This window comes from Fistularia commersonii, chromosome 2 (assembly GCF_037954325.1).
Source record: "Fistularia commersonii isolate RoL2024-O1a breed Wild chromosome 2, RoL_Fcom_v1.0, whole genome shotgun sequence".
Classification (NCBI taxonomy): Eukaryota; Metazoa; Chordata; class Actinopteri; order Syngnathiformes; family Fistulariidae; genus Fistularia; species Fistularia commersonii.
The window spans coordinates 11,755,456-11,781,081 of record NC_141285.1 but is presented as its reverse complement, the minus strand read 5'-3'; the positions used below and the strand labels follow the sequence as shown (position 1 = coordinate 11,781,081).

Sequence of the window (25,626 nt, the reverse complement as noted above, 5' to 3'; positions counted from 1 at the left end):
CCGGACCTTGGAAAAAGCATGCTAACAACAAGTTTTTGTTTTAAAAAAGTATAACAAAAAAAATTCTCAGCCTGATGCCTTTTCCAAATGCTAGAATACATTTCCTTTACATATTTAGGCTTTCTGATTAGTAATTTATAAGCGGTCAAACTTTTTTTTCCCCCGACCAGAGCCGTGCAGCATAAAAGATCCCCAGGAATTCGGACGTGGACGACTAAAGTGTAAACAAGTTGAACGGGAGAGGGAGGCTGCTGTATTTGGCAGATTCACATCCTCCACAGAGCAGGTCAATACAGGACGACCACTGGGTCTACACATATCGACCGCTGAGTCACTGCTAGCTGACCATCTTGTCGGAGACTGTGCATCCATGGCAGTGGATCAATAAACTGCACATAAAGTGTTGTGCACATTAGAGCCAGCTATCTGAGGGATGCTTCAGAGGGCAGTTATCTTCCTCTGCCTCATGAACATGTTTCTTTGCTGATGTGTGACTCCAATCCAGTTGAAAAATCCCTTTTTTCTTTTGATTTTATGTTTAATATTTTTGACATATAGTTAATTATGCACCTATTCATGAATTCATGATCGTATAAAATATGTTGAACATGAGCAGCAAATTTTATTTTGCCTCCAGCAAGCTCACAATTAGGTGGTAATATTTTGTGTGAGTAATCGAAAATGCTCCCCAAAATATAACCTACAATGTCTTCACATCCGGTCTGGGCTGAAAGAGTTTATGGGTCATTTTTCTTCAAACTATACCCTAGGCTTTTATGCTCATTTATACTTTTCTCTTAATATTGTTTCCTCTAATGGATACTTTGAGAGTTACCGTTCTGCGTCTTTATCTGACATGTCACTTTGATGCATAATAACCATTCAAATTCACCCACCTTGTCAAGCAGCTTAGCACCAGAGGACTTTGTGGAAGGAATGGAAACACCGTATTTCTGTGAGACTATATTATAAGCATACGCAGACGTGAACAAGCCTTTGTTTTGTGCATATACGGTTCATTTGGAAGCGGGGCAATATAAAAACTAAATAGAACCATTTCCACAGTAGAACCACAGAGGGGCAGTGGTTTGAGCTAATGCTTCACAGCAAGAAGGACCCTGGTGTGATTCTCACAGGGGGGCCTTCTGTGTGGGATTTGCATGTTGTCACTGTGTATGGCGTCACAGAACATGTTTACTATTTATTTTATTTTTTCCACTATTTATTTATTGATTTTACTCTATTTTGTTTTTATTCTAATTAGAAAAAAATTTGAATGATAGGATTAATGTAACGATACAATGTCTGCTTAGCCTCAGCACTAGTTGTTAGACAGTTACGTTTAGTGTTTATGGGCATGGCAGTATGTTTTCGAAGAACATGTCAGCCCTTTCCTCCCATGTTTACTAAAAGCACACCAGGTCCCTGAAAATATGGGTTGGCATGAGGAGAGACTTCTGGTCTGTGTTCCCTGTGCCGATGAGTGGCCAACTGCATTGTTGACTACTGGCAATAATCACTTGGGGGGGACGAGGGCTCAAACAAAATGTGGCTTGATAAATCTTTTATTTTGGAGCAGATTCAATGTTTAAAACAATAATAATCAACTCACTTGTAATTTATCTAACTGGGAAGCATCTTCTGCCAGAATTGGTTATCTGGTTAAAAAAAATATATTTTATAAAACAACTGAAAAATAAAATAGCAGAGAATAATCACATTTGTATTTTTCAAAGTAACTTACTTTGAAAAATTCTACAAAATAAGGGACCCAACCAAACTAAATGAAGGTACCAGAATCAACGCTTCAAAACTTTAAATGACTTATGAATGGTTGTAGCAAATTAAACAATTTCAGGTATGTTCTTGCTCATCCTATAATATTTTCTCACTGGATTCTAGGTCATTTCTGGCTTTTTTGTTTTGGGGGTTATTTGTTGTCAATTCGTGCATGGCATTTTGTCATGATGTTAAAAATTGAAAGACAAAAAAGACTCCCGCTATATATTACAAAAACAAATATGCATGATTGAAATTGATAATGCACATTGTACATATACAATGTGCGTGTGCCTGTGTGTATGTGTATGTGACACAAGCACAAGCTTTTGTAACAATCAGGACTCAAGTTTAAATCATCAAAATTCTAGAATATCATCTTACCACTGCAGAGGACATCTGACAGTATCACTTGTAATGTGAGGACATGTTATCCTCGCCCTTCTGTTGTAATGACAAAATTGTGTGGTCATCTATGCTCATATCTGTGTTGCTTCTTTTCAGGCAATACAACTTAGATTAATGATGTGTGAGAATTGTGTATTTGTGGGAACATAGAATATATTTTTGCAGGCCTACATCAACAGGTGAGGTTGGTGAAGATGCTTTTGGGGCCAAAATCATTTCAGGAGATGGGTTTGCAGTGACTGCAGGAAATATCGTATAGGAAAAGCTCAATGTCAAGCTCAGACTGCAGAAGAATGACTCGATGATTCACATTTCTGCACTTTGCAGTTTCTTGACCTGAGGACAACTTTTTTGTGTTCAAGTAACAGTACGGTCAGGTCACTGACATGGGACAAATCCAATGCCAGCAGTGCCGCCTCTTATGTTGCCCATGCAATCGAACATGGCTTTAAATGACAGTGTCTGCATTAAGTTTCCAAGTCATCCAAAGTGTGTTAATTTTTGCGGTATGCTTTTGCACAGTGTTTTCCATTTCACCACAATCTGAATGGTGGGATTAGGTTTATTTATTTGACCCCCTATCTCAAACATTTGCATAGTTTCTCGTATACATGTTACTTAGTAATGTCAGAGATTCATGTTATTCACAAAAAAAACGAGCATGGTGTGTTGTTTCATCACATGTAGAAAGAGGCTCTACTTCTAGACTTCTTCAGTAATCAAGATCTGTTTACAAAAACTACAAGTCACTTTGTAACAGGTAAACTCTCTGCAATTTGCCTAACTAAATAATCATGGTGTTAACAAATCATTCTAAAAACAAATGGTGCCTAGAAAAAGTTATATTTTTCTGCAGAGGCTTTACAGATTGAAGTGTAGCTCTCTGTCCTCTGATTGACGTCATGCATGGCCAGAGGTTCACTCTAAAATAGCTCTCCTGGCTAAGTTAGGAAACTCACAGCCTACTGGAGGCATGTTTAAAACAACAAACAATGTGGCTTGCTGTGACTTCTTTCTTCACATGCACAAAGAGGTTCGTTTCAAAGGGCCAGCTTGAGTCAGCACTTCAGTGGATGTTTCTAAAATCTTTTTCTGCATGGTTTAATCACATGAAACATTATCAAAGAGATCTTAACCGTTACTGTTCTCTAGTGCAGTTGACCTATCAATGATGAAGACAGCTTGAGTTGTGTGAACGGTTTTATTTTCATCCCAAGTAGCACTCCTAGGACCGTTCCTAGTATATACATTCTGAAACTGTTATGACTGGCACTGGCTTTCAGCATTATCAAATAGCCTAGTTTAGTGCCAGCATCCAAAGACAAGAGTCACAAGGTCACTGTCTTTCAGATGGGATGGGTTCACACCAAGATTTTTAATCTTTTCATATGAGACTACAAATTTTTTTGTGCTTTTCAAGTTGTTCATTTTTTATTTCTTTCTAATGATAATCTGTTAAGTTCATTTCAATCGTGATTTATGTCCGAACTTTCTCTCTTAAACTGTGCCATCGTAAGTCTGACTTCCATCCTGTTGCTTTACTTTGTCTAGAAATAGAATAGAAGAAATAGAAAAGAACTTTATCAATCCTGAAGGAAATTCTTTTGCTGGAAGGCTCCAACATTATATGAATTGATTTTATCACGGGGAATCAGTTTCTTCTTACAGAAAGAGGAGGAGTTCCATAGTTTGGTGGCCACAGGTAAGAAAGTGGCGTTCTGTGGTGTTCCTTGGTGGTCTCAGTATATGGCTGAAAGTGCTCTGGTAGACCCTCAGCACAGCATACGAGGGGTGAAGAGTGTTGTCCCTGATACTGAGCAGCTTCTTCAGCGTCCTCCCTTACGAGTCCAGTTCAACTCCCAGGATGTAGCCAGCCTCCCTGATGAGCTTATTAAGTCTGTTAGCGTCGGCCGCCTTCAGCCTACTGTCCCAGCACGCTATAGTGTAGAACATGAAGCCGGACACCACAGTGTGATAAAACATCTGCAACACGGCTCTGCAGACGTCGGAAGACCCGAGTCTTCTGTGAAAGAACGGGCAGCTCTGACCTATCTTGTATACGGCATCTGTGTTTTTAATCCAGTCTAGTTTATTGTCTGTATGGACGCCCAGGTACTTTTACTCGTCGACAATGCCCACATCTCTCCCATTGATGGAGATAGGGTCTGGACAGGTCCTCTGTTTTCTTAAGTCCACCACCAGGTGGCAGGTGCTTTGGTCTGCACCGCTCCACAAACCTGTCCACCTCACTCTACATAGTCAGTCTGCCCCCCCCCCCCTTCCCCGGACCTTTCTTCTGATCTTCATTTATGTTTTTATGTTTATGTTTTAACATCTAGGAAATGAATACATACTTGAGTGTTAAATGTCTTTAATGTCATTGCAGAGTCATATTTACATAGATACTTGTAATATTAAAACAAATTTGAAGTATTGACCTCTGAAGTTGTCTTTGCACTGGATAAAAATGAAAAAAAGTGCAACAAGTCAAATTTGATAAGACCTGCAGCGTATATACATGTTTTTTTTTTTTAGTAAAGTTAAAATAATTGCAAGCGTGTAAGTTCAAGTGTTCCTGGTCACAATATGTTTTATGAAAAAAAAAAATCAGTTTCAGGAAAGTTGTTTGTCAGAGAAGTTTATTCCGCTTTATGTATAATGTGTTAAATGGGATAAAATGTTTGTCATAGTCCAAATCAACATGCTGTAAAACTTGCCTCAATAATTTAAAATTAATGGAAACAACTTATCAAAAATAGCATATTGAAGACAGTACTTGGAACACTAAAAACTAATTAAATTGAGGGTAGATTATAGATTTATTGTTATGACTTCAATTCGTGTGTAATTGAGCAGTTTTACTAAACCAAAAACAGAAAGGTGATTGGTGATGGTGATCAACAGGGGATGAAGTTGATGAGCAGGGAAAAATTCTGTGTATTCACAAAGAAGAAATAGCAATTAACTGTTCATGCATATATGTTAAAGTTAATAACTGTACTGCTCTGGTGTGCAGTGGTGATTTTGCTTTGTAAACCATCAGTTGCAAACCCCCAACAAATGGTCCCCAAAACCATCAAACAACCAGAACTGGTGATTGTGCAGATTGTTGCTTTTTAATGTATGGCAATGGTGAAATATATATCCTTTTCGTTCATTTGTTGTCATTATTTTTTCTTGTTTTGCCAATGAAAATTTTAGGAGTCTGACAAACCTCTTACCTTCTAACATCAACTAGCTCCAAAATCAGGCAGCATAAAGCATCGAACAGCATTAAACCTCCATATCCAGCTTACTTTTCATTTATTCTTCAAAACATGTTCTTGTGACCTTTTAAAGATAAAAGGAGTAAATTTTGGGCTAAGAAACTAGTTGCATTAGGACAAACACTAGAAACAAAAAGAATGCATTGAAATGAGCACATGTCATTGTCTATATATGTAGGAAATTGGATTCGGAGCTAATATATTATGAAAGAGCTTGTAAGGATATAGTATTTAAATAACTAGTAAATAAATCGAATGGTAATTTGCTGGAACTTCCTTAACAAGGGCACCAGACTCATTGTGTCCTCATCAAAAATTGTTTTGCTTTGCAGTACTAACAATGGAGAGATATTCATTAAATAATGCATTTAGGCTAATTATTTCTTAATGGGGCAGATTATAGCAAAACTGTTATGATAACATTAAGTATAATTTCACTAAATTGTAGTTACATAATGCAACATTTGTTGTAAAATCTTTGTGTGATAGGGGTTCATGACAACAATGCCCCAAGTAACCACTACTTTACTTTTTGCCGTATACCAAAGAGGATGTGATTAGTGATGTTTATTACTAAACCACAAATTGTTTTACTTTACCCAAATTATTGTCAAAATGTCTCTAAAAGACAAAACTTGGGGTGAAACCTCTCCATAGTTTGGGTCCTTGTTGACTGACACGCAAACAAATACTGGGTTTCCTACTCAAATGAAAACCCTGAATACCAAAAGACAGTTTTTATTGAAAGAACTGCATATTTATGCTTCTCATTGAGCACATTTAGAGAAAAAGATGTTGGTGCATAATTACTGGCTGAGCACAATGCTTTGGGTTTTATTTGAAAATGTAAATGTCTTATAATATTGTGATTTTCTTTTATCTTCACAGATGACACCTCAGCTAAAGAAGTCAGCAGGGTAGGTTTTGTGCTCTACAGTGAATAATAAACACACAGCATGTGACAAGACACATGAAGCCACAAATAACACATTTCTAATTTTGCAATCTTATCATTTATTGCTTTATAAACTCCTTACAATTTCCTAAATCTGACATTAGTAAATAATGTGTGTACAGGATATAAAAACAAAGCTTTTGAACGACTGTAAATATGTCCTATAATCAATGATAATGCAGATGAACTTTGTGGTTTTATCTAACCTTTTTCTCACATTCTGCAGGAGTGCAGTGTGTGTGTGTGTGTGTGTGTGTGTGTGTGTGTGTGTGTGTGTGTGCGCGTGTGCGTGTGTGTCATACAGTTTGGACTCATTTCTCAAATCAAGCCTTGTATTATCCACTCCTCTCACTCTTATAATTATCGCCTAACTTTTTTGTCTGTATTGTCAGGGATTTGTTACTTGTCCGCTTAGTGGCAGAGATATTACCTGTATCCTTTTTCCCTCAAAAATCTCCCTTAAAGTATCTTTCTGAAGATCAGAACAGTTGAAAAGACTTCAAACTAGAAATTTATTAGAGTTGGACATGAATGTAAAATTAGATTAATGGGATTAATTTCAGCTACTGAATGTAAGCATTTCAAACTTCTTACTGAGGAGCTTTTATCTGCTTCAGGTCCATCAACTAATATAAAAGAGGACTTGTGACCCTCCACTATCCCCAGAAGTGCAGCATGCACACTAAAACACCTAAATAGACCTATTTCATTTTTTATTATTCCATTTTTGATTTTTCTCATATTTTTTACAATTATGGTAGAAGTAAACTATTATTTACTTCAGTGGTGGATGTTAGGCTACCATGAGAAGGAATTCAATGATTCTATTGTTTTGAGTTACAAGCAGCTGACAACAAACCAAAGGTTGTTTTGGGGGGGGCGGGGGGGGGGGATTAACCGTGACGTAAATACTGATATGCCACTGGTCATTGCAGTATTGCAAAAATGTTACTATTGTTTGGTTAAATAATTCTAATCATATATCCATGTCATAATCTAAACCTAAATTGTTTTCAAACCTCAGAAATATGCAGTCTTTGGTGCAACGCTTTTGATATTAGCGTGATTATTTTTGGAGAGAGACCATCACACTACTTTTACTGTATCTTGACACCATTTGACCCCAGGATGTAGCATGTCAGCACCCACAGCAGGGTTTTGGAGCTCTGTAGATGAGACTAACACACATAGAGTCAAAAAAAAAAATGAGGGCCATCCGACCCTTCAGTGCGTCATCCATACGTCTGTGCAAACAGGATGTGGGAGGATGGAAGGCATCCCGTGGGGGTTGCTTTCTAGTGCACCACACTCCCTGCCGTCCTGTCCTCACCCTCTCTGCAGAAATAGTCAGCTCTCTGGCCTTGTACAAGGCAGGAGGTCTGCCTCTTACATAACCACACTTTTAAGCTGAGACTGAGCATCAAAGCTTGCCAGGGCTCCAATCAGAGCTGCAAGGCTTCGGTGGCCTCTCGTGACTGCAGGGAGAGCCCTGGGCTAGAGTGCAGAAAAGAAAGGGAGTATAAGGATGAGGTGGGGGTTGATGTGATGAATGGATCCTTCTTTGTGAATGGCAGGAAGATAAACCTTGCACTTTTAGACACATGAGTAAGCATCTGGGCTATAGAGTGCTACAGTAGCAAGATGCTACAGTAGCAGTCGTGTATTTGGAGGGATGAGTGCAGGTTGTTGCCCTATATTTCATTGTCGTTGCTGTTACCACGCTCTGAAATTCTATCTTACAGCAATTAGAGGTTGCAAGGTTGAGGAGATTCAATTTCTTTGTTTTTTGTGTCCAGCAGTACCAGGACACAAATATGCAGGGTGTGGTCTATGAACTGAACAGCTACATGGAGCAGCGCTTGGACACTGGAGGAGACAACAAACTCCTGCTCTATGAGTTGTGCAACATCATCAAAACAGGTAAAAAAAAACAAACTAAGAACACTACATGTACTCATAAATGTAAAATAAAATAAAAGTGACATTCCTGTTATACAAAAAAAAAAATGTTATGTGATTTCGTATTAAAATTTATTCCATTAAAGAATATATTTGTTTTTTTCCACAAAGGAGTTCAAAATGTCCTACACATGGAGGGATAGTGTGTTTCACATGGGGCCAATATTAAAATTTTGTCAGGGAAAAAGTAATTCTATATTTTGTATTGAAATGTAAATGTGGCTGAACTGCAACTTTTACTAGTTTCTTTATAGCTATGTAATAAATATAGCATGTAATTACTTGTGGTATTAGATACATTTGTTTAATAGATGATTTTTATTTTCTGCTTAGAATTATTAAATATTTCTTCTTAGCCTATATACATTTATTCATTAATGACAGACTGGCTGCCTTGGTAGTGACTCTGGCTTCTGTCTATGTTCGTTGCCAGATATGTTACATCATTCTAGCTCCTGCAAGCATTAAAGAAATGATCATTTCAAACATAATATCCATTTTTTGACCAATATATCAGAACCTCTCTCTCTTTGTAAACTGTTGTGCGTTCGCTGGGACATTTTAAAGGGATTACTGCCTGGAAGGTTTTCTGTCAAACATACTTTTGGAAAATCTACCAGCAAGCCAGGTTACTTGTTGCTGATTTCCAAGGAACTTCTTGTGAATCTGAATTGAATATCCATTTTGTGGATTACTTTTTTTAGAAACAAAACTAGAGAGACACAATGATTATATTTGACAAAAAAAAGCGTTATCTATCTTCAAAAGCAAGGTTACAACATTTGTATCATAATTGTGTACTTTGAATGACACCACAATATATAGCTGTCACGCAGTGTTTGAAATAGTTCAGCATAAGTAGCTAGCTGTAACTATCGGTGAGATGTAAGACAACATCATAGTTATGGGGGTTTAAAAACAAACTTACAATATTCATAATAAACTGCAAAGGCGATTCTAGAAAGCTTTCAAGGCAAATGTCTCTTTTGCAGTTATTACGTTATAGTTAAGTCCCTGCCAAAGTCATATTTTTAAAAACTCTGTAACTGTATTACTGTGTTGTTAATACACCAAAGGCTCAGTTCACTCAACCCACAGTACTCATTAACCTCTTGATCATCTTCTGCCTCCCTCCTTTGTCACATTGTATGATAACATGACCTATTTATTACACTGAAATGGGACTAGTGAGACGACTGGGACTGAGTAACTGGATGGCAGTCAAAGCCCCCAGTCAGAGTGCCCTTGTTGTTAAGTGGGACGTGGTTAAAAGATTGTTATTAGATTACAAGTCAACTGTTGTCTCCTTGTCATGCTACTCTATTCAGGTATCTGTCATTTGCACTTCACGAGTGTTGGACTAACCTACATTACAGAATTGTATCAACTTGACAGGTGATGCCTGTTGTTATTTCAGCATATTATCTGTTTCCCCCAATTATCTTTGTGTCTTATTTCTCCAGCAACAAAAGCAGATGGATTTGCACTTTACTTTTTGGGAGAATGCAACAATGTAAGTGCAGAAGGCGATGGCCTCAACACGATTGCAACACTGCTGTGCGTATACTTGGCATTTTGTTGTCATTTCCCATCCTTTTGTTTTCCATGTTTCTGCATAGAGTTTATGTTTGTTCACTCCAACGGGGGCCAAGGATGGTCCTCCAAGCCTCATACCCTCTGGCCCAATAGCATTTGGGACGACCATTGCAGCTCATGTTGCCAAGACTCGCAAAACACTGCTAGTAGAAGACATCATGGGGGTAAGGCTGTTTTGTAAAAAGCTTTACTGCCATACTCATTGTGCACTCCTTGTACAGATCAAAATGTATATATAAGTAAATGACAATGCAGGAATTTAATCTAAATTCAGGAGGAAAACATCATTAGCTCTTTAATACCCAAGGAAATTTCAGAGAAATTAGTCTCATCAGACACATTACAGGTGCAGGATTTGCAAAAAAAAAAGTCTCCCCTCTAATGGAGGTGCAAAGATTTTATTAATGAGTGAGTTTCAGTGTGTATACATTAATTTATCATAATTATCAGGCTACGGTTGCAAACGCAGCCTGAGGGACACCAGCTTTGTACCTCTTAAAAATGACCTTGACTGCCCTGTCTGTTCCAGGATGAGCGCTTCCCGGACGGCACAGGGCAGGACTCAGGGATCCATGTTCACTCTGTCCTGTGCCTCCCCATCCTCACTGCCATTGGGGACCTCATTGCCGTCCTGGAGCTGCACCGGCACTGGGGCAAGGAGCCCTTCAACCTCAGCCACCAGGAGGTAAGTAAGGAAAAAACACACCTAATAATGGGGGGGGGGGGCTAGCACAGCTTACATAACTGCAGCTAAGATGGTATGTGGCTTAATCTGGATCTGGTTTCACTAGGTCATTAGGTTAAGCTTATTGTTAGTAGTGTGGCACTTGTGCCTGTAAAGGGTTTGTGCTCAAAAGTATAAAATAAACAGCACAGAGATTTGCTCCAATAAGGAAGAAATTTCCTAGTTTTGAAGTCTCACTTTTTATGTATCTTGACAGCATGTTACATATTTCTTTTAACTTTTTGAAACAGCTCTGGCCAAAAGGGACTAAAGAATTATCATTTTTAAGTGCACTATTAAAAGGAAAAAAATTGTTCTCCCATCATACTAGAAGATTTTATGTATTTGCTGTGATGCCATATTGTGTGTGAAAGCCAGGTATTGAGTCCAGTTTCAGCTCTGTTTTTGCGTTGCCTCTCTGGGTGAAGTGCGTGTCTCAAGAGATGTTTGAAGCTCCATTATAATCACTTTGCTGCCCGTTGGAGGTTTGATGGTGTACGCAAAATTGTCATCTGCCCTACTGTATCTGGGAAGGTTGATGGAACAGTGAACCAAACATCGGTTCATAAGATAAGAAACAAAACAATGAGATGTTAAAAATCACGACAGAACCGAGGTGTTTTTCTGAGGTAGATGGTAGTTATGTGTTGGTTTAGCCATAAAACTACCACACTGCCAGCTCTCAGTCTGCTTGGATGTGGATTGGTCAAAACATTTTAAGAACATTCAACTGTGCTACAGGTGTGAAGTGAACTGGATTTTTTTTCTTATCTCGATAACAGACAAAAAATTTCAAATAGTAAATGGGTACATTTTGATCCTTCTGGCTTTTTGGCGTCAAGCTTGATTTTTGTCTTGTTTTCTTTGTCTGCTGTTTTTTTTTTTTTTTCCAGGTTGCAACAGCCAATTTAGCATGGGCATCAGTTGCCATTCATCAAGTACAGGTGAGCAAATATCCACAGGGAACTGATCGGCATCTGCGCATTGTGGCAGATACATTTCAATAACACTTGCGTAAATGCTTGTACAGAAACGAGGTGAAGCCTTCCCGTCCCACTCATTATGATGGTGGTTGACTTTGTTTGTTCTGGGCCTGCACTGGTGTTTTTAATGGGGAAATCCACTGTGTACAGGGACGGGGTTGCTTGTGGGCCCTGTCCTATCAGCTACGCTGTAGATTCGACAAACCACTCCCCAAGGATGTCATTATGCCCCAGTATTGTTTTTTTTTTTTTTTTTTTTTTTTTTTTTTTTGGAACAGATAGCATAACACCTCAGAGAAACAGTGTCCCACTGCAGTAGTGGTCACAATGGACCTGTGAGCCTCAGTGAGCTGCACAGCATCGCAGAATGCTACACACAAGGGTTGGCTACTGGGTGCAAAACATTCTTGCTCTAGACAGCAGGTTAGCTTGTTTATGGTACAAGCAGGATGCTGTGTTCTGTGGGAAAAGTGTGTGATATGTCTGTGGGCCATGTCATGACCTACTTCTCTTTGTTTCTAGGTGTGCAGAGGCCTCGCCAAACAGACTGAACTCAATGACTTCCTACTAGATGTGTCAAAGTAAGAGTTCTTGACACTTCATGAACATTACGGTAATACCGATGACTATACCAGGATATTAGTCTGAGCATCAGCACATATACTATTAATGTGAGTCAGTTATTCACCTCTTACTCTCTCGTGAGGTCGAGCATTAAATAAGGCTCCTCGGAAGAATAATAAGCATTTAAGGCAATTTAGTTTTCATGTCTTCAATGTGAACGTCATCGAAGCTTCCCATTTGTCAAACATCTCAATGCGTCATTTCTTCTTTTCGCACAGAACATACTTTGATAACATTGTGGCAATAGATTCTCTACTTGAACATATTATGGTGAGTGTGATTTCTGCAAGTATGTGTTCATTCACATTGTATGCAAGAATACACATCCTGGGAGAGAGTGTGTTATTTGTTTTAACAGAGTAGTAATGCTGGCAACACTCTTGCCCCTTCAGTACCTGAGGGGGAAACATGAATATTTCCATATTCATGCTCAATTACTATACATTAAAAACGTTTTGGCTCTACATAAAATAGGTATGTGTCTAAAGCTTGTAATATTTAATCTGAAATATCCAGTATCTAATTGACTTAAGGACAGTTTTCAGGTTTCCCTTATAAAAACGACCGCTGTCATGCTTTTTGTTGCCTTGTGACAGTGGGATCATTTAGGTTATTTGAGCCATCTGGTTCAAACACTGTAAAGAACTGGAATGATCTATAATAATGCAGTGTGTGTTTCAAATATCTATACATAGCTCTTTCACTGAAGACATGTATCTGAACTAATCTAATTTTATGACTCTGACATAACCTCACGTCATTTTTTCATTTTATAAACCTTCAGTGTTTCTCATAAGACACTCTCCAAATTGCTGTTTTCCAGATATATGCAAAAAATCTGGTGAATGCCGACAGGTGCGCACTCTTCCAGGTAGATCACAATAACAAAGAACTGTATTCTGACCTGTTTGATATCGGGGAGGAGAAGGAAGGCAAACCCGTCTTTAGAAAAACTAAAGAAATTAGGTGAGATACGCCCTCTCTTCTCGTACCTCTCACTGCTTAACCTCCCATCAATCCGATGCCATACCCCTTTCAAAAAACTGTGTCAAAATGCATCAATACAATGTTTTCCAGAAGTTATTGAGTGTCCTGACCTCATCCATGATCACAGACAGAAAAATACACCTTCAAAATACACCTTCATCTTTGAGTAGAAAATCATTCATGTATTTTTTGTGGCCTCCTTTTCAATCTTACTTTCATTCCTTAAATACTGTGATTTTTCATACCCTATCCTTTTTCAGGTTTTCTATAGAGAAGGGAATAGCTGGCCAAGTGGCTCGGACTGGGGAGGTCTTAAATATCCCAGATGCCTATGCAGACCCACGGTTTAACCGGTAACTACGCTTCGAGACACTCCGCTGCTAAACAAAAAAAAAAAAAATGAACAGCTATGCTTTAGTTTCTTTGTTAAATCATTGTTTTTAGGATCATTCATAAACTGTGTAAATGTTATACCAAGAACCAAGAATTTTAAATGGTACAATAATTATAAATCAACCCTGTGATGAATCTCAAACCATTCTTGTTTCACAGAGAGGTGGACCTCAAAACTGGCTACACCACAAGGAACATCCTGTGCATGCCAATCGTCAGCAGGGGAACTGTCATAGGTGTGGTGCAGATGGTGAACAAGCTAAGCGGAAGTGCCTTCACTAAAACAGATGAGAACAACTTTAAGATGTTTGCCGTCTTTTGTGCTCTGGCCTTACACTGTGCAAATGTAAGTAAACTGAATTGATAATATTCTCATATAGCAAATACAAATCTTTTGTCTCTCTGTTTTTATTCAGCGTGTCCACACAAGTCTTTGCCTTGAGGGGCATGCATTGTTCCCCGTTTTTTCGGTGACCTCATTTTAACCGAAATTATTGTTCATTGTTTTAATCCAGTTTGTTACAAGTCTCCTTGAAAGCCAGAAAAACAGACAGTTTTCCAGCAATGGAAAAACACACGGAAAGTGACAGCGGTTTCCTGTAAAACTGCAAATTTTACTGCAAAATCTTTGAAAATTGATACAGAAATTACCTAAGAAAATAAGGTCATTAAATTGATCTATATATTACCCCAAAAATGACAAGAAATTACCTTATAAAGACTTCAAAGTTAGACTGAAAAAATAAAAAAAGAAATTATTAATCAATAAAATAAGTATTCTAGGAATAACCTGAAAATCAAATTGAATTTAAAATGTTCTCAAAATTAACAAGAAATTAAAAAGAATTTAGCATAAATAATCAGCAGATTTGCAAGAAATTAAGCTGAAAACTTGTTCCATTAGAACAAAAAAAATGATATTAAAAGGATCCCCAATTTGGCCAATAATCAGCCTTATAATGTGAAAGGATCTTATTTGAAAATCCTGTATTTAAAACACTAAATACTTGGGAATCTAATTTAGCATAAGAGGTAGAACATGTTGGTTGTGGGTGGTGTAAGAAGAATCGAGGTGCTGAAATGTTGCTTCAGTCTGAAAAATGGTATTCAGTTTTATTTCGATGAATCAAGCTAACTTAACTAAACTGTAGTACATTTGACAAACCTGTGCAGAAGCTGCATCACAAAGATAGTTTTCTAAAGTGCTGAGGCATGTAAACATTCAAAAAAAGCAATCTGCATCTCTTCTCTGACAGGGGTTTTTGTTACATACACCTCATATCTGACGGAAACTTGGGCCTGCTCCTGATTTGTGGTTCTTGATTTATGATAGAAGGTGTGAAGTTTGGCATCTGTGACTGTCTTATTCCTGCCTGTCTGGAAAAAAAAACCTGAATAATAGCCAGATGTAGAGATGCCCCCTGAGGACACAATGTAAAAATATATCAGAAGATTGTTGCGGACCCCCTTTTGTAAATTTGATGCCTTACTGGAAATTCCAACACAGACTTCAACTAAGTAAATATTTAAATGCTGTTTATGGCAATTTAAAGTTTTGTATCTATTTCTGTAGATGTACCACAGAATCCGGCACTCTGAATGCATTTACAGAGTGACAATGGAGAAGCTGTCTTATCACAGCATCTGCACATCAGAGGAATGGAAGACTCTTACCCAACTCAACCTCCCTACTCCCATTTACAAGGAAATCGAAATGTGAGTTTTCATCTTCCATTTAATTGCACCAAAGAAACCAAATGGCACCGTGGAGTTTTTGGCTTCAGGATCTGGTTAATCGAAGCTTTTATCACGCAACCATGTTTACGTTATTCGGGTAGCATCACTGTCAAGGATGCATTTCAGGATGTCAACATTCTCAGTTTGACTGCACAGAGCAAACTTATTGGCCTAGAAGGGGTAAATTAAAATACTTTGCGCATGTGGTCGAGAAAAACATTCTCTTACACCCAAATATTCACATACTTATGTTCAGGAGAGCAGGCACGTGGAGGAAGAGGCAGACAGTTTGCCAGTTTTAACGGTCCCATCCAAGGCCTCAGATGCTTCCACGTCTGTCTCTCCTCTCACAAGGTTTGGTAAATTAAAACTCCCCCTGTGTCTTCAAGGTTTCACTTTGACATTAATCCCTTTGAAGAGATCTGGCCTGCAGTCTTTATCTACATGGTTCACAACTCCTGTGGAAAGAGCAGGTGAGGAGCGACAGCCTGATGATCCCAAAAACGCACTTCATTAAAGGTAATCCTTATTTCCCTGTGTAGCTTTGAGCTGGAGAAGCTGTGTCGGTTCACCATGTCTGTGCGGAAGAACTATCGCCGTGTGCCATACCACAACTGGAAACACGCAGTTACCGTGGCACACTGTATGTACGCCATCCTTCAGAAAACCTCTGGGATCTTCACAGAACTAGAGGTTTGCTGCTCAGTGTGTAACGACCACTGTTGTATACAAATATAGGAAAATTTAACACAAAAAGCAAGTAAAAAAAAACAGATCAAAATCTGTGATGCGCGTTTTTTGAAGTATCCTATTTTTCTATCGCCTCTCAATGGCTTACAGAAAAAAGGTCTCCTGATCGCCTGCCTCTGCCATGATCTGGACCATCGAGGATATAGCAACACATACCTGCAGAAGTTTGACCATCCCTTGGCGGCTTTGTATTCCACCTCCACCATGGAGCAGCACCACTTTTCTCAGACTGTCTCCATCCTGCAGGTAGAGCTCCATGACAAAGCAACTACTTTGCAACTGGAAGTCTTCTTCATATCCATTCTTCATTCATCCTAATCTAATTGAGGGTTCTAAACTAACATGTTTTCCCATGAAAAACATGCACATAAGGAAACTGGGGAGTACAACAAATTCATCAGAAAGTGTTCATTTTAAGAACACAATAAGTTATTGAGAAGTATCCCTGCTTCCTGCTGTCACTAAAGTAGGCTGGTGACCTTTCCTGTTCAAATTGTGTGCAAATTCACCATCCACAGTTTAGTCAGGAAACCGATTCAAGCGATGCGCTGGCTTTGAAATTGTATTGTTTCAGGATTGCTAAATCTTAATTCACATTTACATCAAACTCCTGCAGTTATCAGAATTTGTATTTGATGAGTCGAGTTAGTTTCAATTGACGGTAGTTTTTTTTTTCCCCCTTTTTCTCACATGCTTTCCATGTTGTAGCAAGTACAGTAGAAATGGCAGGTGCTACTCCTACTGATGATCCAACAGCTAATTATTTGAGCTCCATTTTGCATAACTGAGCTTGAAAGCAGGCCTGGACTCATTGTTTAGCTGTTATCAAACATCTATTTCACTGTTATGCCTCTCTTCTTTCATTAATGTTTGTTTTCAAAGGTCGAATGATGAAAGATCTGCATTACGTATAAATAGAAAAGTTAGAAAAATAACTGCTAAAAATTATTTTAGACAGGGTTGCAATGTTGTTGAAAACAAACTGTGAAACCAAAAAGTTGTACTATGAAATACACTGGTATTTCTGTGATAGTGTTATAATAGCTCTAGTATTACATTGTCATCATCTTCCTGCTACAAGATATAGTACATTTTGTAGACATAATAGTGTTATAGGTGAATCCCAGAATTATGTTTGTATTAACTTTTGAAGGAAAGTATGGAGACAACTACAGCTTGTACCCTATTATCCATTCAGGCAATCAAACTAAATGTTTTCGTAAGATGTATCACTCCCTCCCGAATGTTGTCAAGTATAGACCATTGTTTGTTATATCCCATTATCATTATAAAGCAAATACCATCTTTCAGTGGCGTTACTGTTTCGGTTATATACTCTTGTACAAAGTTGGATACAGACTGCATTTTGGATTGAAAATATTTTGCTAAAAATAATTTTAGCGTATATAAAACAATTTTTAGATATGATATAACAGTCATGTCAATATCATAAAATGAAACCTGATATTGTGATATTCAGAATTCCATATATTAATGTTTCTAGTGAAGGATATTAACTGAGGTTTACTCTCTTAGCGCAAATTAGACACTTTTAAAAGTGCAGAAGATACAGTTTTTGTAAGCATTAGTCTTTTGTTTGGGCTCACATTACACAGCATCAAGTTCCCCTTAAATACGAATCACATTTCTACGTCCTTTGTTGAAGTTGTCTTTTATCATATAACTTAAATGTTTACTGTTTTGGTATTTGTTGCAAAAGCTGTTTTAATCTCACTCTAAAACACCTCAAGCAAGCATGAAAGTAAAAGAACCAAAGAATGTTTTTATTTCCATGTTTCCATCGGAAATGAAAAGCATTGAATGGAAACACGTCAAAATAAATAAATATCCTAATGAAACCGGGCCATCGACTTATACTTGTTAAGCGGGACGTCAGTTTTTTATGACTTAAATATTAACCCTTAAATGAAATTATATAAATCTAATGGAATTTGCTTTTTGTGAGCAGATTTAAGAGCACAGAGAAGCGCTCCTTCAGTGAAGGTCAGGGTGTCCTTTTCTATCTCTGGATTCTATCTACAGGGGCTGAGCCTGAAACGGCGTGTCAACCTGTTATAGTGTAGCTGAGTTGAACGCCTCATAAGTGGAGCTTTTGCTTTTTTATTGATCTCTTTGTTTCTCATAGCTGGAAGGGCACAATATTTTCTCCAACCTGAATTCCAGCGAGTACGAACAGGTGTTGGAGATCATCCGGAAGGCTATCATCGCCACGGACCTTGCCCTCTACTTCAACAACCACCAGCAGCTGTCAGAGCTTCTGACCGCCGGCGCATTGGACCTGAACAACCACTCTCACAGGTGGGAACCTTTGCCGTTTCTTCTCGTAAATTCATCCGGCTCACGAGTTTCACGAAAATGCAGCGGGTACATATGAAAGACACAGTGAGTTTTCTCCACATTGTGATAACAAGCCGTTGCACCCCTCCAGGGACCGTGTGATTGGTCTGATGATGACAGCATGTGACCTGTGTTCTGTTACCAAGCACTGGCAAATCACGCGACTCACAGCCAACGACATCTATGCTGAGTTCTGGGCCGAGGTACAGAAGCACCTTTTTACCGTGACGTTAAAGACTTCAGTGTCAGAAAGTCGTTATTATTGTCAACAGAGGTGAGAAAGATATAAAGGTTGATTTACTTAATCCCCTCATTGCTTAAATTTACCAAAGGGAGATGAGATGAAGAAGATTGGCTTGCAGCCCATTCCCATGATGGACAGAGACAAGAAGGACGAGGTTCCTCAAGGCCAAGTGAGACCACCCCAGTCACTGAAGTGTCTTCTTCATATGTCTCATGATGACTGTTTTACCGACTCTACCTATTACCTATTATTATTTACCGATTGCTTTAGTCTCCGTCTGGATAGTTACCAAAAAGAACTTTGTCAATGAGCATGTCTAACAGGTCGTTTTGGTTTTTTTAGTTTTGGTTTAGAAAACACTGAAGTGCAAGCTTTATAGGGACAGAAACATAAAATTTAGAGTAACCATATAACATTCAATAGAAAAAAAGACAAAAACAGATAGTAGATATTTCCAGCATCACTTGTACCTGCAGTGGAGCACAATAAATGTGAAACAAATGAACTCGCACAGATTGCACAGACATTTTCCGCTAAGGTTTTCTGTTTCAAAATTATATATATTTTGAGATTCATCTTACAAATATGGTTTATTTATGCCCGAGAACATACAACTATTTTTCTTACAAAGTTCTCAGATTTATATCCTGGCTCCCCATTCATTAAATGACTTGGTCTACATGGGTCCAAATTCACAGCCATATTTGAAAGACCGCTGTCATTTGTTAAGAGAAATGTTGAACTTATTCACCGTTATTAATTCCAAACTCATACAGAGCTGCTTTTCAAATCTCTACTACGACAGCTCTTGCACACAGCCCATCAGTTAGCATACACACACTCACACGCACACACACACACACACACACACACACACACACACACACACACACACACACACACACACACACACACACACACACACACACACATACATTAATACTTCAAGTTCTCTATATTCTCAGCTGTCTGTAGAAATGTTAAACACCTAACTATTAAGGGGGGTAAGAGGGCCGCGTGGCACAGACGGTTGGAGTGATTCTTCTTGGAACTGAACATTCCTGGTTCGATTCCCGTTTCCTCCGAGCCTGTCAAAGTGTTGTTGAGCAGGAGACTGAACCCCAAACTGCTCCCCTGGCACTGTTCATTAGCTGCCTTCTGCTCATGGTTCATCCACGATGGATTAAATGCAGTGGTCAAATTTCATGGATGTTGTGCTCTATGTGGAACTGTATTCGACAATAAAGGCATTACTTCTTAACCTTACAATACTATATTTTCAGGTGGGATTCTACAATGCTGTTGCTATACCATGTTACACAACACTAGCAGAGCTTTTTCCTCCTTCCAGTCCTCTTTTAAAAGCTTGCAGGTAAGAATCCTATAGCAGCATTATGTTCCCCTGGGAAGCTACAAAAGTATTTCTTTGGTATCTTTTCTTTATGATATGGTTCTGTTTGATTGTTTTTTTTTTAATGAATGCAAGGTCTAGTGCTTCCACACTATATTTTTTTCATAGATTTTACACTGTTGAAAAATTGACTGATGATATTATGGCAAAATTCTGCTCAGGATAAAAACAAAGGCACATGTTGCTGTACAGCATCACATTAAATCAATTCCATGCTTATAATCAATATGCCTACTGTATTTCTGCAGTTAGAAATGGCTCCAGCCACGATTGTCACCATGTTAGCAATGAAACGAATCCAGTGTTACTATTTACATTTGGTTTCCGGAATCAGATTTTGAATCTGCTTCTCTCCCACCTGTTTTGAAAATGCTCTAACCTTGATCTGTAGGGAATGCAAACAAAGTGAGCAGTGTAATATTTAAACTCCTGCCATACATAAGCACTGGGCCCTGGGTGGGCAAGCGGCCTGGGCCCTGTGGAGCCCTCACGCTTGTTATGGGATTTATCGCAGATGTGTAAAGTACATCGGGCTGCCTAGCCGAATGAAAATCAGAAAAGGGCAGCATTTGCGATCACACTTAGGCTTGACAATTTCACAGGCAAGGGGAGTTAGCTTCAAGATAATAACTGACAGATCCACAGTAATGAATTTTGCTGCTGGTTTTGTTTTTTCAGTCTTGGCTGAAAGACCTTTACTACAAATGACACAATTTTTCATTAAACACAATTTGGTTATGCAGCTGTTTCAAATGTTGAACTATTGCCACTCAAATACTACATCTATAACTTTTTGAACGTCAGGTACACAGCCTCACTGGAACAAGGAAGTACAGCAGTTCTAACAAATGGATAATATTTCTTTTCATTCTAAATGACAAATTTGAAAATTCCAAGGACTTAACTGTTGCGTGTTGAAATTCCAAGTAATTTGCTTTTCCCACGATATTTAGTTTAATTGTATTTTAACGGCTTGTTAAGCATAACAAACAACCACACCATCTCAAAGAATTTGATTAAATGATGCAAGAAGTGACAAACAGGACAAAGGGTACACTATATAGTGCTGAAAGATTGTCATTAATCAAGTAAAAACTAGAATATAATGAAACATACTTAGAAAATTTGAGATCACTGCAAAATTGTAAAGGACCATTAAGACATTGCTTACTACAGACTTTGTAATGATTGATTTATATCACATATCCGCAAGTTGCATTTTGTATAATGATTCGCTCCAAACATTTATGAATATGAAAACAGCCTTTCTGTGTCAAACTATTTGGGACATCATTCTGCACAGTAAAACTGAACCATCCAAGGAGCCCTTTCAAAATGTTTTGGGGGACAGATGCAGGTAGCATAAGCTAACATTTAACATGATCATGTTGTGTCAGAATATTATTATTTTAAAAATAATGGAGGAATTTTGTCGTGAAACTCGATTATGAAATTACTGGATATGCTTCCTGTTTCCAGAGAGAACCTGGGCCAGTGGGAGAAGATTGCACAGGGAGAAATGGAAGACATTGTTCCCAGCAGGCCTACACATTCAGGCCCGGTCAAGGTGGACAACTGAACACCAAAGGGTTGCTGTCCCACCAAAGGACTACAAGCTGAACCTGCTACAGATATGCAGAAAACAAGAACCCATATCCTGTGTGGACAGGAGATGGATCAAATAACGGCGCCTTGACTTTGAAAACACACAGTTACCTCATTGGGTGACAGAGGTGTCAACACTGACGGTTTCACCGATCCCAGAGACTGACAGACAGCCAATGGGGAGGGACTTTAACCCATCACCCTACATCCTCTCAGCTTGGGAATTCGTTTAGTAAAATGGACTCGTGCCATTTTTGGTTCTTTATTTGGCTTTTTAATGTTATTTTATTTTTTTTATTTGGTTGTGTATTTGAGAGGCCTTACTCTGAACCTTTCACAGGCTAGGATATGTGAAATCTTGTCCTTGGTTCAGGCTTTTGAAATGGTACTGTTTGCCTTCTGCGGTAAGTTTATCATTACCACTTCAGCAAGGTATTACCAGAGACAGAAGGAATGTGTAGAACAGAGTGATGTTGTGATGCCACCTAATAGAGAAGGGGGACGTCAGAATGTTTTATTTTGTTTTTAAGTTAAGTTTTACTTTTCAGCAAAATCCTTTGCAGTACTTGAATAAAGATGATATACAGCCTATTCTACATGGAGATTGCAAAAATCCCCTACAGCATATTTAAAAAAAAAAAAAAAAAAAACATGGATGAACTGTGACAAGTGGACTTAGATAATGTCGACACTTATGAACCTAGTCACAAGAGAGTCACAATGTTTCTCCCTGCAGTGGACCCCTCAGCACTGCCCCCAGCCACCGCTGGCATTTAGGAACCTGCTGCTTAGTACATCAACTTCTTCTGATTAATAGAATCCAACCCCAGGCAAGCAGTCATAATATTTGTAGGACAGAGGTCACAAGACAAAAAAAAAAAGCATGATGCACAAATAGCATCTGTTTCACATCAGTTATCATTAGCCAAGACTGCATACTATTGAAAACTGATTCCACTCGAATAACATTTTTTCACGGCTTTATTTATTTTAAACTGCAAAAGTTGGGGAAGTGCCCAGCGGATTGTAAAGATTAGTTTGCCTGCTGTGACATAACTAACTATTGCATTCTTGCCACCTTATGTAATGTCCAAACAGCACGCTACTTGATAACACATGGCTAAGACATGATGGATTTTTTGAGAATCTAATGAATCCAAGGTGAATGGTCTCTTGTCTTCTACGTCAAACCAAGATATCAGGACTCTGAACATGTTTTCCGTTGATGCCAGACACAGCAGCTCAACACAAAAGCTCTCCAGATCCAAGCCTGAACTCCATGCTATTGTCAGCCTCATAATATCCCACAATGTCTCATCTGTTAAGCTTGCATGCATGTTTCTCTGGGATTATACCACAAGAATGTTTGTTGACTTTTTACAAGTGTTCAGCAGAAGTACCCTGATGTTCATAACTTGTCGAAGGAAGTAATGCTTCAACACATGCATTTTCACTCCTTTAAAATGAGGTTTCAAGAACTTCCACGATATTTTTTTGTCTGCAATTGTCATTCCAGTGGACTTTGTCCCTCCAAGACTGAAATTACAGCTCAAATAAGTTGTTTAACAACTGATACTGTGGCCCCAATAGTGTGAATGTACATTTTGATTAATGTTTTTGATTGCCGAATCCTGGTGGTGGCATGTGGGTTAGTACACCATCAGTTTCCACAATGTATTCTGTCTTACTTTTAAGAATTGCTTCCAGTAAGCTTCAACCAAGAGCAACAATTAGCATGCACCTATACAGAAGTTTATATATAATTTTGCATATACAGTAATAGGTGTATACTGTGTACAATCTAGGAGTTAGTTTGTACATTCTAAGATGTATGCTCTGATGGTGCTAAACTCAACGGCAGTCGTGCACTTTCTGAGTGGGTGGGTGCGTTTGTGTGAGTGTGTGTGTGTGTGTGTGTGTGTGTGTGTGATGCGTGTGTGTGAAAGAGACAGAGTGAGAGGTAGAGAGAGCGAGAGAGAGAGAGAGAGCTTGACTGTCTGTTTCCCCACTCCAACCCCACATGGTTGAAAACATGGTTGAATCCATAACACTGCACTGTCCCTTCTACTTTTTAGCACCAGTTATATCCCATTGTCTGCACTATGTTTAGCTTATGATCTTTATCATTATTATTATTGATGATGATTATTATTGCTATTATTACTATTGTTATTTTCTTAATTAGAGTTAAATTTAAATTAACTTATATTTTTTATACAAAGAAAAATGATGTTGGCCTTTTTGTTTTGTACAAAGTAAACATAAGATAAACAAAATGGTCTACAGATGTTACTGTTACCCAGAATAACTGAGGAATGTTTCAATTGTAAATGTACAAGCAGTAGCCCAAATTACTTTTATTAAATATCTGAAAACAAAATATTTCTGTGCCAGATCTTTCCTTAAACTTTGTTTTATGTACTAACAACCTCTTTGTTAGTCTGTTGGTGCATGATATGAATGGAGACCCATGGAATGAGGTCATTGTGTTTGGATTATTTCAAAGCTGACAGAAAGTAGAAAGGTGATTAAATTGTCTAATTTTATTGAAAGTAAAAAATAAAGGAATGACAGTCATTAATGGTGTTTACTTGGTTGAGAAAAAACAGAAAGTTTATGTGAGCAGGAGCAAAAAAAATCAAAGAATTACAGGGTTTCCTTCCATGCAACAAAAATATGCAGAAGACTTAACTGTCAGTAACTTTGAATATAAGAATGAACGGCTTTGCGTGTCCATATGTGGCCCCGTGATCGACCAACGATGGTGTACCCTGCCCCTGGCCTAGTGTCAGCTGACCAGGCTTCATTCCCTTGAAACACATTTCTAGAGAACATTACTCCAAATGAATATCCATCTTCTGCCACTATCCTGCACTCAGGGTCACAGGGGATGCTGGAGCCTATCTCAGCTGTCATGGGGCGAGAGGCGGGGTGCGACCTGGACTGGTCGCCAGTCTATCGCAGGGACATAAACATAGACAACAACCATTCACTCACTCATTCGGGGTAATTTTCCCATTTTTTTTCCAAATAAGCTGCATGTTTATGGGAGGAATCAGGAGAACCCGGAAGAGAACATGCAAACTCCACGTGGAGGGTCCCCTTGTTGCAATGGAACCAGGGTCCATGCCGCCCTAAATGACTGTGGGTTTCTTGGAATTCAGATTGTTTCAGTTGAAATTATAAAACCCCCAATCACAAGTCATCACACTTTTTTTGTACAGATTGTGTTTATATATAAGAAACAAAAAAGAAAAGCTGAATATAGGTCTTTAAGTCCTTGTATCATTGTTAATGCTAATGAATTAATGGGATTTGTAAATTTGAACCTTTCAAATGCATCCAGCCAGGAGAGAACATGTTTTAATTAAAATCATTGCTGAAAGGGGGGCCTATTTTCATGATGCAACACATTTGAAGTTCGCCTACTCGTCCCATCCGTGAATGTAGCGCTTAAATCCCCGGAGAACAATTATTACTGGGACGCTGAACGCAATGCAAGCAGTACGCACTTCGGTTTCCGTGACAACCGTGCACAGAAAAGCTGTAACAGACACCGTCCCCGTGACCGAGGTTTAGATTTCGTTGTGATTTCGTTCAGATGAGCATTTAAGAAGCAGGTGAGTTGCCCTTACAGGTTTTCAAAATCCACTTCTTTTCTCAACGGGCTGTCTAACATTTCCTGTACGCATGTTGAGGAATCCGGCAGCAAAACTCCACCTATTTTTTGACTAATAATAATTTTAGCTTGTTTAATGCCACCTCCAAGTAGTGTGTTGTCTGAATTAGGTGAAGTCAGACCATGTTTTCTCTCACATTTATGCGTCTATGAATATTTCACAGTGTT

The 25,626-nt window shown here is 38.5% G+C and overlaps 1 protein-coding gene across 2 annotated transcripts in view; it reads left to right on the top strand.

Annotated features, from left to right (window-relative positions):
* Nucleotides 1–24,300, top strand: part of pde10a (phosphodiesterase 10A) — a 42,546-nt gene extending 18,246 nt beyond the window's left edge. The window contains exons 3-22 of one of the 2 annotated variants that reach the window (XM_086167519.1): nt 6,342–6,370; nt 8,208–8,328; nt 9,831–9,880; nt 9,987–10,127; nt 10,493–10,648; nt 11,581–11,631; nt 12,193–12,251; nt 12,513–12,564; nt 13,118–13,260; nt 13,542–13,634; nt 13,834–14,020; nt 15,248–15,390; nt 15,801–15,884; nt 15,954–16,104; nt 16,252–16,407; nt 18,308–18,480; nt 18,611–18,722; nt 18,852–18,932; nt 20,047–20,135; nt 21,654–24,300. In XM_086167519.1, the coding sequence (XP_086023645.1) occupies nt 6,342–6,370; nt 8,208–8,328; nt 9,831–9,880; nt 9,987–10,127; nt 10,493–10,648; nt 11,581–11,631; nt 12,193–12,251; nt 12,513–12,564; nt 13,118–13,260; nt 13,542–13,634; nt 13,834–14,020; nt 15,248–15,390; nt 15,801–15,884; nt 15,954–16,104; nt 16,252–16,407; nt 18,308–18,480; nt 18,611–18,722; nt 18,852–18,932; nt 20,047–20,135; nt 21,654–21,753 (2,171 nt within the window). In that variant the 3' untranslated portion in view covers nt 21,754–24,300. Of the gene's footprint in view, nt 1–6,341; nt 6,371–8,204; nt 8,329–9,830; nt 9,881–9,986; nt 10,128–10,492; nt 10,649–11,580; nt 11,632–12,192; nt 12,252–12,512; nt 12,565–13,117; nt 13,261–13,541; nt 13,635–13,833; nt 14,021–15,247; nt 15,391–15,800; nt 15,885–15,953; nt 16,105–16,251; nt 16,408–18,307; nt 18,481–18,610; nt 18,723–18,851; nt 18,933–20,046; nt 20,136–21,653 lie in introns of both variants that reach the window. The other variant, XM_086167511.1, reaches the window with a different exon arrangement.
* Nucleotides 24,301–25,626: the final 1,326 nt, after the last annotated feature.